Genomic DNA, 12,492 nt, shown 5'->3' on the forward strand with positions numbered 1-12,492 from the left:
TCGCTCCCCACGACTCCCTGGCCTCACTTCCTATTATTCCCCATCTCTTCCAAGGGTCACGGGTTTCATTCTAAGACATGAGGTAAGATCACAGTCAGGAGGAAAATGACCAAAATCAGCCTTGCGTTTCAGAAGAAAACAGTCTGGAGAAAAGCAAGGATAGACTGGCCAGGAGCTGCTGCAGTGATCCAGGTGAGGGATGTGGACAGCCTGGGCTAATGGTGGTGGGCAAAGAGAAAAGCCAAGATTCTGGGGTTAGTAAAAGGAAGATGAACCAGATGTGACAGATGATTAACGGCAGGGAGTGGGGACTCCAACTGCCAGAGGCTTTCCTGGAGGCTGGTCTTTAAGGCCACTCTACCAGCATTGTTCTCCCCAGCCCTAATCTCACCCTTTAATCTACAAAATATCCCTCTCAAACTATCTAGTTCAATCAGCCAAGCATGAAGAACCTCAGGGACAACTAATTTCCATTTGAGTCTCATGAGAACTTACACATATGAGGCCATCCACTCTGGTTTCTATTTGCTAGAAAATGAGAGACTAGGCAGAGCTGACCACTGAATCCCTCTCTTGTGCCACCAACTCAGGAGCACGAAGCCCTCAGCTGCGCCGCTGTGCAGGACACTTCCTTCTGCCTCTACCCTGGCTATACTGAGTCGGTTCAACAGACTACAGCTAATTAAGACCAAATTCACAGTTGCTTTATCAACGGGAAGGGATGCAGATAAACAAACCAGAAGGCTTGTTCCTCCAAGCCTTCTGGTTGTGGGTAGCAGAGAATACACAGAAACTTAGTATTTTCACGTTAGGCAAAACTCAACTGCATTGTCACGGTGGCAAAACAGCCTCACTGCTTTACTGCATGTGTTAAGTGCTGCCAGTACTTGCTGAACAACCAGCTGAGATACAAGTGATGCAACTCTTGGGTGAGACCAACTGACCAGCTGCACTGGAAAGACTTACCCGGCTGCCCACATGGGCCAGGCATGAACACCTACTAAGGGATCTGTGTCCCATGTCAAGGGCCAAAAAGGGAGAGCAGAATCTGGGGCTAAGTCCTATTATTAAACTGGTAGCTCATCTAGAAAGTAGCTGCATCACTGACTCACACAATTCAGGCTTTGAAGGAACCTTACAAGTATACAGGCCCAGTGCCCATCCTCTGGCTAGTTAGACGTAATGTGGGTAGAAAGTTCTCTCCAATTCCTCGGAGAGGCTCTTCCCCTCCACTCAACCCCTACATGTTCTCTGATTGGTAAGTTCAAGCTGACTCCGACTTCCCATCCTTTTATCATCCCAACACTGGAGAGGATGGCTTTCCCAAAAGGATCCTTTAGAAAAACAAAACCCACAGCCAATATTATCACGGGTCCTTATCACTGACAGGTAAAATGGTGGCTGCCTTGGAAGCTGTGGCAATTTTTAATGCATGAGAGACAACAAATTATCTTAACTTCCTATCAGGAGGAAGTACTTTAAGCAATTCTTTAGTAGCAGGGATTGTTGAGGGTTATTCTTATCCCGATTCCGCTTGCCTGGGGTCAGGGATGCAATCGTGTGAGGAAAATGGTGGTAACAACTTGAGACAGCTACTTTTAGACTGGGTTAACACACACTTCATAATGGGGCCTAGGCCATAATAAGCACTCAGAAAATGCTGTTTAATCCTGTTATTGATCACAGACCTCTAAGAACAATACCAGCAGGCTAGACCAAGTACTCAATTGCAGGCTCCAGCACGAATTAGAAATGCAAAGCTCCTTGTCAAAAAATTCTTAAGAGTTTCTGATGGCAACAGCAGAGCATGAAACCAAGCACAGGGCCCTGTGTGGCAACAATAGTCGCACACCCATGAGGCAGGCCCTGTCACAAGGTTAAGTTCTCCTGAGAACTTGCCCATGGGCCTTGCCAGGAGTTAGCCTAAGAGTATTGCCTTGATGTTGTCAAACACCTCACCTAATGCCACACTATGCAGCAGCATGCTTGTATGAAGAACCCAGCCAGTGGAGTGGATGCATCTGAGTTCAAATTCCGCATCTCTTCACTGGCTGAGCTGGGACCTGGGACTTCTGAACCACTTCAAGTCTCAGCCTCCTGATCTGCTAAGTGGGGAACTGCCATCTTCTCTGCAGGGCATCGTGAGGTTCCAACAAAACAGTACAAGGAAAATGCCTAGACACACAATTTGTTCTCAACAAACCTGGGTCCCATTTCATTTCAAAGATCACCGTATTTCTCCAGCCTCTTAAATAATCCAAACGCAACATGCAATACGGGAGCCACTCACAGATGGGCTGCTGAGCAACTGAAATGTGGCTAATACAAACCGAGATGTGCTGTGGCCATAACAAATTCCAACAAGATTTTATAGACTTAATGTGAAGAAACTAAAATACCTCATTAATATGTATGTATCAATTACATGTTGAAATAATTTTATGGATACACTGGGTTAAATAGAATGCATTATTAAAATTAACTTTAGGCCAGGTACAGCGGCTCATGCCTATAATCCCAGCACTCTGGGAGGCTGAGGTGGGAAGACTGCTTGAGCCCAGGAGTTAGAGATCAGCCTGGGCAACATGGCAAAACCTCATCTCTACAAAAAAATACAAAAATTAGCCAGGCATAGTGGTGCATGCCTGTAGTCTAAGGTACTTGGTGGGGTGGGGGCTGCAGTGAACCATGATCACGCCACTGTACTCCAGCCTGCGTAATAGAGTGAGACTCTGTCTCAAAAATAAATAAATAAATAAATATTTAAAAATGAAAACTAAAATTAACTTTGCTTCACTTTTTTAAAGTAGTTACTAAAAAACTTAAAATCGCATCTGTGGCTCCCAGTATATTCCTACTGCACAGTGCTGATCTAGACAAAGAAGACATTCCAAAGATCTGAAACAAAGGGGGAAGTCTAGCTGTCTACACTAGAAAAGCAGCCTGGATAACCAGAACACTTCATGTTCACCCAGCAAGACAGTACAGCAAGGCACTAAGGTACAAGACAGAGGGCCATCTCTTGACACTTCTTGCCAGGTGAAATTAAAACACAATTACAGTATCTGAATGGAAACTGTCTTTCTTTAAACTACCTACAAAATGTTCAGGGAATAGTTACTCATTTCTTCTCCCAAACAATATTTTTACTTAACTTCCTTAACTAAAGTCCTACACAGGAATAAGCTTCAACAGCTTATTCAATAAATCAGTCAATAAACACTATGTTGTGACCAACCGTTTCACGCTTGGTATCAATAGTATAGAAGGGTGCCCAGCTAAAAAGAATGCCTCAAACATATCTTTGGTGCTTATAAACCTTCAACGCCAAGTTTCAATAAACAGTTTACCTCCTCATCTGTCTGAATCTAGAACAAAGACAACACTTGGCTGGGCATCCCATCCCAGACTATAGATTTACTTCTGTTTTTATTGCAATTAATTATTAAGCCTGCATCAACAAGTTTTGAGTTTCAGTAAGTGGTTCCCACATTTTAATTCTTTCAAAAGTGTTAATATTTTTAACTATTCTTGTGGGTGAAATCCTAATCACAATCTTGCCTAAAAAAAATCTAAAAGAGAACTGAGCATTAGGCAGAGCAGTATAATAAAAGAACTTGTCCTTCAGAAATACACAGGGAAGATGAGTGTTTTAGAAACAGGTAAGGCAATTTCTTTTCCAAAACCTCTCACTCACTAAATTATACCAGCTCCTTACGATGCTGGACTGCCCACCTGAACTCCTTCTGAAGTCTCTCGACTGTAAAGTGAGAAAATGAAAACCTGCCCTCTCACCTTCGCAGACCATCTCAAGATGCATTTACAGCCAGAACTCCAGCTTGTACAGAGTGGCCCAAGAATGTCCCACCCAGTGCCATGCGAGGTTACTTGTGCAACAGCTGATAACACTGCAAATTTCTAGGGTTTTCAACTTTTATTTCCAATTCTAGCAGCTTTTCTTTCACATCCTCTTTCAAAAGTCCAATGCAGGAAATGTTGACTGACTTACATTTATTTTAGTTTGCAATATCCCCAGAAATGTAAAGCACTGTGGAAGATATAAGATAGAAAAGCCAAAATGTTTATCCATAACAAGTTTTCCATCTTCCTAAGGGAAAGAAAATATATAAAAGATTCAAGACAGCTGTCCACAGGACATCCATAGGACAGGAAGGAGTACTCTCATGTACTGCTACTGGCAAAAGTTCTCTGGAAGCTGTATGGTAGCAGGTGTTCAAAGCCTTTGAAAGCCCCCACCTTTGGCCTTGCAGTGCCCTATCAGGGAATTTCTCCTACAAAGAAAATCAAGGATTAAGGGTGTGGTACAGAAATGTCCATTGCACAGTCCACTGTTCACAACCGTGGAAACTTAGAATCCACCTCTGTATCCAAAAATGGGGATTATTACCAGGAACTAAGAGGCAGCCATTAAAATCAGTAGTAAAATAATTATTTAACACGGGAAAAGACTCACACTGGATCAAATTAAAGCATGTTATAAAACATTACATGTATCTATGACGTCATGGATATTTTAAAAATATATTTACATATTTGCAATGGTTAAAAAAAAATTAGCAAGAAAGAAATACTACTTTTAACACTGGTATCTCTAGATGGTAGCATTATACAGCTTTTCATTTTCTTCTTACATAGCTCTATTTACTGCAGTTTAAAAAATGAATATGGAACCCTGGGTAAAGATTTAAAATATACCATATGGCTCCAACTACATGAAAGAATAATAATGCAAGTGATAATAACAGCTAATGTCTCTTTGGCACCTCCAACTTACCAGGCACTGTTCTAAGAGTTTTGCATGAATTTATGTAATCCTCACGACAGACACAAAGGGCAAGCACGTGTGACACCCATTTTCCTGATGGCACAGCTGGTGAGTGGCAACACAGGACAGCAACCCAGGAAAGGGGTTGGGGTCAGGCACTACATTCCCTCCCCCTATACCGTCCCCCACAAAGCAAACACCTGATAATCATGGGCAGCTACCAGGAGTGAGCAATAACCCTGAATCAAAAAAGGAGAAATCAGCTGAAGATCAAAGTCACAATTACTAGCTGTGAGTGTGCCGAGCTGACCATTTAGCACCCATGCCACAAGCATGCTCTGTGCTACTCAGCATCATGTACACATTCTCAGAAGTGACACAAGTTGACATCAGAAGTGTTTTGTATTTCAGATTTGGGGATATTTTCATTATAGTTATCAGTTGAGCATCTCAAATCCTGAAAATCCAAAACACTCCAATGAGCATTTCCTTTGAGTGCCACAGTGGTACTCAAAGAATTTCAGATTTTGGAGCATTTTGGATTTTCAGGTTTGGCACGTACATTAGTCCACGTTCACACTGTTAAAGACATACCCAAGACTGGGTAATTTATAAAGAAAAGAGGTTTAAATGACTCACAGTTCCACATGGCTGGTGAGGCCACAGGAAACTTACAGTCATGGCGAAAGGCACCTCTTCACAGGGCAGCAGGAGAGAGAAGAGTGAGGAGCAAAGGGGGAGGAGCCCCTTATAAAACCATCAGATCTCCTGAGAACTCCCTCGTTATCACAAGAACAGCATGGGGCAATCACCCCCATGATCCCATCTCCTAGGATTCTACTGGATCCAGCACTGTCCAATAGATTTTTTTTTCTTTGTAGAAATGAGGTTTTGCCATGTAGCCCAGGCTGATCTCTAACTCCAAATCTCATCTTGAATTGTAATCCCTGTAATTTCCTAGGTCTCTCCCTAGGTCTCTCCCTAGACGTGGGGATTATGCAGATTACAATTCAAGATGAGATCTGGGTGTGGACACAGCCAAACCATATCAGTCAGCATGCTTAACCTGTATTGTTAAAACATCCATATTGCCCAAGGTGATCCACAGATTCAATGCAATGTCTACCAAATTTACAATGGTATTCTTCACAGATATAGAAAAACAATCCTGAAATTCACATGGAATCACACAAAAAAAAACCAAACCCAATAACTAAAGCAATCTTGAGTAAAAAGAACAAAGCTGGAGGCATCACACTACCTGATTTCAAAGTGTATTACCAAGCTATAGCAGCCAAAACAGCATGGCACTAGCATAAAAGCAGACACACAGACCAACAGAGCAGAATAGAGAGCTGAGAATTAAACTCACATAATACAGTCAACAGACCTTTGACAAAAGTGCCAAGAACACTCAACGGGGAAAGGACAGTCTTCAACATATGGTGCTGGGAAAATTGGATATCCACATGCAGAAAAATTAAATTGGAACCTTGTCTCACAACACATACAAAAATGAACTCAAAATGGACTAAAGACTTAAATGTAAGACCTGAGACTATGAAACTACCAGAAATAAGCACCATGGAAAGCTCCAAGACATTGGTCTGGACAATGAGTTCTTGGATATGACCCCAAAACCACCGAAAACAAAGGCAAAAGTAAGATAAATGGGATTTCATCAAACTGAAAAGATTATGCACAGCAAAACAGAATTAAGAGACAACTCACAGAATGGAAAGAAAATATTTGCAAACCATACATCTGATAAGAAGCTAATATCCAAAATATATTTAAAAACTCAGTAACAAAAAAAAACCTGATTAAAAAATGACGAGCAAAGGACCCGAACAGACATTTCTCGAAAGACATACAAATGGCCAACAGATTAGAAAATGTTCAACATCACTAATCATCAGAGAAATGCACATTCAAATCATGAGAGCATCTCACCACTGTAGAATGGCTATTATCAAAAAGATGAAAGGCGACAGGTGTTGGCAAGGATGTGGAGAAAAGATAAGCCTTGCACATTGTTGGTGGGAATGTAAATTCCTGAAGCCATTCTGGGAAACGGTATAGAGGTTCCTCCAAAATCTAAAAACAGAATTATCATATGATCCAGCAATCCCACTACTGGGTATATAGCCAAAGAAACTAAAATCAGTATGTTGAAGAGATGTCTGCACTCCCATTTTCATGGCAGCACTATTCACAACAGCCAAGATATAAAATCAATCTAAGTGTCCACTGAAAGATGAGAGAATAAAGAAAATGTGGGATATATACACAATAGAATACTAGTCAGACTTTTTAAAAAAGGAAATCCTGTTATTTGCAACAACAATGAATGAACCTGGAGAACATTATACTAAGAGAAAGCAGGGCACAAAAAGACAAATACTGCACGATCTCACCTATATGTAAAGTGTAAAAAAGCTGAACTCACAGAAGCAGACAGGAGAATGGTGGTTACCAGATGCTGAGGAGGCTGGGAAGGAGGGAACAGGAGCTAGACGGGGAAAGGGGAGATGTTAGTCAAAGGGTACAAAATTTCAGTTGGACGGGAGGAAGAAATTTTAGTGATCTATTGTACAGCAGGTGACTACAGCTAACAATAATCTAAAGTATATTTCAAAATTGCTAAAAGATTAGATTTTAAATGTTCTTACCACAAAGAAATAAGAAAATAAGAAGTATGTGAGGTAACAGATATGTTCATTCCCCTGACTTAATCATTCCACAATGCATTCATATACCATAACATAATGATGTTACTCCATAAATACATGCAACTGTTTGTCAACTTAAAAACAAAATATAAGAATTAAAGAAAAGAAACTGGATATGAGGCAAGCTTTATGTGACTAGCTGGTCTACATTTCATGCTCTGTTGATCTGAGAGACCAAAAAACCAACCAAAAACTTCCAAGGGTGAGGATGAGAAAAGAGCAGATTTCTGTTCTGAACCACCTGGGCCTTTGGATGCCTTCCACTTTTCCAGAAAAACAGTTAAATAAATGAACAGCAACTGTGAAACCTGCAGATAATTTTAGTATTAGTTGCAGTGCCAAGGAGCTGGAAAGATCAATTATTAATATATTAGGGTTACCATCCCTATCATATCAAACATAACTATTCCAGAAATGGTCTATGACAAGAAAGAGCTGTGGTTTCCTTACACTTGACAAATTGGCTTTATTCCCTCTTGGCAACTATGAGAACAGGCTCACCCAGTTTCATCTGAAATGTTTTGTTTTCCTTTCAAGTAGTAATGGTAACACTGTATGTGAGCCCACAGTCAATTCTTAAGCAAAAAAGCCTCATTAATATCAAACTATCCATCGAGATTACCCTTTTCTATCATGTATGAATATAACTATCGAGAACAGTAGACATCTTTCTTTCAAACAGAACTAAGTTAAAATCCATAGCTTTATTATAATAATTTTGTTGCTAATATTCCTGAAACCACATTATTAATGTGAGCTTAATAATGTATCAATTAACTGGAATCTTATATCCTTAACTTTCAGCTCTTGAAATAAAAAACTGGTAAACATGTTACAGGCGTGATGGCTTTAACCAAACAAGCTTTCTCCTAGGAACATAAAATCTGCTTTTGCCAGTTACATTTCACCTGCTTCCCTAGTTGTCAGATGCCTAATCAGACAATGTTGTATAGGGTGGGAACATCTTGGAAGCTAATTCATTGTGACCTTTCCAGTGAACAAGCATGTGCACACACACTCATACACACATACACACCCTACAGTAGCTACAACACATGAATCAGAATTCCACAGTAACAGAGCAAAATACTGGAAACAGAAATCACTCTGAATTTCTCTGTACCTGTTTACCTAAGAAAATGCAAAGAAATGTCCTATCACTTGCTTAGTAAGTTACTTATCCTCAAGTGAAATTCTACAAACATCATCATCATCATCATTTTTTTTTTCTTTTTTTGAGACGGAGTTTTGCTCTGTTGTCCAGGCTGGAGGGCAGTGGCGTGATTAGTAGAGATGGGGTTTCACCATGTTGGTCATGCTGGTCTCGAACTCCTGACCTAAGGTGATCTACCCGCCTCAGCCTCCCAAAGCGCTAGGATTACAGGCATGAGCCACTGCACCTAGCCAACATCATCATTATTCTTATTAATAATTATTATTTTGGTTGCTTTTGAGATACAAATAGAAATTGTGTGCCTAGGGGTTTTTTGCCCTAACTGGAAAAAAAAAAAAATTTAAACATGCCAAGTAAAAAAGTTATAAGAAAATGAAGTCATCCAAGTTACACTGCTTTCCAACACTAATTAAATTTTTTTAATTTTCCAAATTTCAAAGTTTTCCAACTTAAAACTTAGTGCTTCTCAAAGTTCACCAATAAATGCAACTCACACAATATTCCTTTAAAACCAACTTATAAAAATATTTTCATAATCAGAACAATTGGGGGATAATATCTGATTTTCTACAGGTAATTAAGGAGGGCATGCACCAAAATAGCTGACATATTAACCAAGTTTACTTCCTTTTTCCCTTTAACAAATCTTAGCAGAGCTTAAACTGACAGTAAATAAGAATTATATACACCAAATACAATCTGTTACAAACACAATTCAGTCTAAACTAACCCCTGGAAGAAAAGCACCTTGACATTTACAACTATAGAACAAAAGCTAATCTAGAATTTAAGCTATCAGTTTTAAGTTTTGTGTCTGTAGTTTCAAAACATTTCTTATCAATTTCCCACCTTTCAGAATTTTGTGAAAATGAAATGTGTAAATCCCACAACATATTTCACAAGTGCAAGGCCCTTCCCTCCTGACTCCCTAAGCAATTCTTAAACACCGGGAAATTGCTGCACTGTGGCCCGCATGGGAGATGACCAAGTCCTTCAGGGCCCAGCCCTGTCCCTTCACATCACCTTACAAGGCTGGAAGCCAGAGCTGGATGCATACCATACAAAATGACTTCTCAGGGTAACTTCCCAAAAAACACAATGACTGAACAATTTATCAGGTTTTTCATGTGCTGTTTTCATATTTTCATTTTTATTATCTCCTAGGTAATTACAAGTGTGACTCACACTAAGCTTGAAGAATGCTAACATTTGCCTCTCGTTTAAATTTACTGGAAGAGATATTTACTCTTTAAAAATAGCACAAAATAAGTCAAAACTAGTTTTTTACTTTAAAATGAAACTCACTTGCTATCACCTACAACCTCAAGTTCATTCTATTAGTAACAAATATTTATTGAAAGCCTATTATGTGCCAAGCACTATTCTAGATGCTTGGAATATGTTAGTGAAAACTCTCTTCCAGAAAACCTTCAAATAAACTCTTAATTATAAAAACAATAGTTACCATATGAAATGTCAGCAACCTTTGGAAAACTAAAAAAGGTAAGTTTTTAACATTCAATTTACTTTTTTTTTTTTTTTTTTTTGAGGGAGTCTTGTTCTGTCACCCAGGCTGGAGGGCAGTGGCAATCTCAGCTCACTGCAACCTCTGCCTCCGGGGTTCAAGGGATTCTCCCGTCTCAGCCTCCTGAGTAACTGGAACTACAGGTGCACGCCATCACGCAGGGCTAATTTTTGTTTTTGGGTTTGTTTAAGTATAGACAGGGTTTCACCATGTTGGCCAGGCTGGTCTCGAACTCCCGACCTCATGTGATCCACCCGCCTCGGCCTCCCAAAGTGCTGGGATTACAGGCGTGAGCCACCACGCCCAGCCTCAATTTACTTTAAAACAAAACTTTTTTTAAAAAGTTTTACACTAAAGTCAGATAATCTTAATGTGCCAATTGAGTTTCAAAAGTATGTTAACGTAAAGAAAACTCAGTAGTTTCAAGAGGATAATATAATAAAATCCCACACAAAGGTCAAGAAAAAGTAAAACTTGCCACTAGCAAGGCATATTATCACAGCCAATAAGGCAGCTGGATTACAAAATGACAAAGCTGATACGACAAAGGGTATCAAGGAAAGACTACTGAAACACTGTCTTTTTCCCCTTTGAAAAGGCCCTAAGTTTCTTGGAATCTCCCCTAGCACTTTCACTTACGTGTAATAATTTCCTTGCCAACATGAAATACTACCAACAATAAATTTCTTTGTGTTTACAATCATAAACAACGCCAGTAATACTTTAATCTATGAATTCCTACATGTCTAATTCAATTAAATAAACTTTCCATGTAACCTGCCCTCACAGATTTGATGTTCTAGGTTTTCCGAGAAACCTATAGCAAAATATTCTTCGGGAAGGGAAACCTCTGTTGGGTTATCCTACATAACAGGTTCTACAAAGATGCTTTCATATACAGTTGTCCCTTTTTATCAGCAGGGAATTGGTTCCAGGATCCCTATGGATACCAAAACCCTCAGATGCTGAAGTCTTTTATATAAAATGGCATAGTCCCGTAAACATCAAATCATCTCTAGGTTTCATACACTACCTAGTACATTATAAATCATATGTAAATAATCATTATACCGTGTTTTTTTTTATTTTTATTTTTTAATTGGTTTCCCCCTCCTCCAGTATTTCCAATCCAAGGTTGGCTGAATACACGGGTGGGTAACCTTGGATACGGAGGGCCAACTGTACTCTTATCTGGGAGCTTGATATTGCCCATCTCAGCTTACAGATAAGAAAACTAAGGTTAAGAGTGACAAAGTGGCAACATAAACGGCAGGACTTAAGTACAGGACTGACTGCAACCACTTAAGCAGATCCCAAGAAAAGCAAAGCTAGATTTCTGTATTTAAAGTGCTACCCCAAGTGTAGGAAGAATTGCAATAGCAAAATAAAATGAAAGAGTTAAATTCCCAGAAACTGCCACTGAAAGACTTAAAAGACAATGTTTAGTAAAGTGACACAACATTTTACAACAGGGAATCGAGACCCCGCCCAGTATGTTCCCCGACAGCATGTTTTATAAACCTCACATACTGGTTAATGTGAATTCTCCGGACATTAAGTGTTGAGGGTACGGAAAAACCACCGAATTTCTGGTCTCAGGAAGAAAAAGCAGAGAAAGGAGTGCGGCTGGGAGAAGCAGGCGGAGGGCTGGTCCATTTTATTTCTGCACGACTTTGCCTGATCACCTGCTGAGGATTCTAAGGCCTGACCCAGACCTAGATGCGAGCCCTTAGATGACAATCTCTAAAAGCAGAGTTCATGCTGAGGCAGGTGCCAAGAAATCGGTTCACACCCCTGATACACGGTTGTTGAAAATGTGTGTCACCTGCACCACCAGCGACCAGAACCACTCTTCCTCACTGGAACGAGAGCAATGTCTGGGGTTCCACACGCAGACTCCACCCTGCCCTGGGGGTGGCCCGCGCGCCGCCACCTCCCGGCCATTACCCAAAACGGCAACGCCCCGCTCCACACAGCCCGGACCCCCGAACGGCCGGGGAGGGTCGGACCCGGGCGCGGAGGAGGCGGGAGGTCCGGCTGCAGCGAAGCACCCACCCCGGGCCCAATCCCGTCTTCCCGGCCCCTCCCTCGGACCGTGGCCGCCCGCGCTCACCTCCAGCCGCAGGGAAGCCCCGCAGCCGCGCAGAAACTCGCGGATGTTGCTCAGGCACTCGCTCTCGCTCCGGGGCTCGGGGTAGACCTGCAACACAGAGCACAAGCGCTGAGCGCCGTGGCCGGCAGCGGGGACGCCGCGGACAAGGCCGAGCGACGCCCA

At 41.1% G+C, this 12,492-nt stretch overlaps 1 protein-coding gene across 33 annotated transcripts in view; it reads right to left on the reverse strand.

Moving 5' to 3' along the window:
* The window catches only part of LOC129525065 (rho guanine nucleotide exchange factor 7-like), a 241,280-nt gene that overhangs the window by 198,059 nt on the left and 30,729 nt on the right, over nt 1-12,492 (reverse strand). For 29 of the 33 annotated variants that reach the window (XR_010135134.1, XR_010135131.1, XR_010135129.1 and 26 more), the window contains one exon: nt 12,331-12,417. Coding sequence is in view for 4 of the 33 variants with exons in the window: in XM_063709833.1 (XP_063565903.1) it covers nt 7,236-7,298; nt 12,331-12,417 (150 nt within the window). In the remaining 29 variants the exon portion in view is untranslated. Of the gene's footprint in view, nt 1-7,235; nt 7,299-12,330; nt 12,418-12,492 lie in introns of all 33 variants that reach the window. The other 4 variants (XM_063709833.1, XM_063709832.1, XM_055353309.2 and 1 more) reach the window with 1 other exon arrangement.

Source organism: Gorilla gorilla, chromosome 8 (assembly GCF_029281585.2).
Source record: "Gorilla gorilla gorilla isolate KB3781 chromosome 8, NHGRI_mGorGor1-v2.1_pri, whole genome shotgun sequence".
Lineage (NCBI taxonomy): Eukaryota > Metazoa > Chordata > Mammalia > Primates > Hominidae > Gorilla > Gorilla gorilla.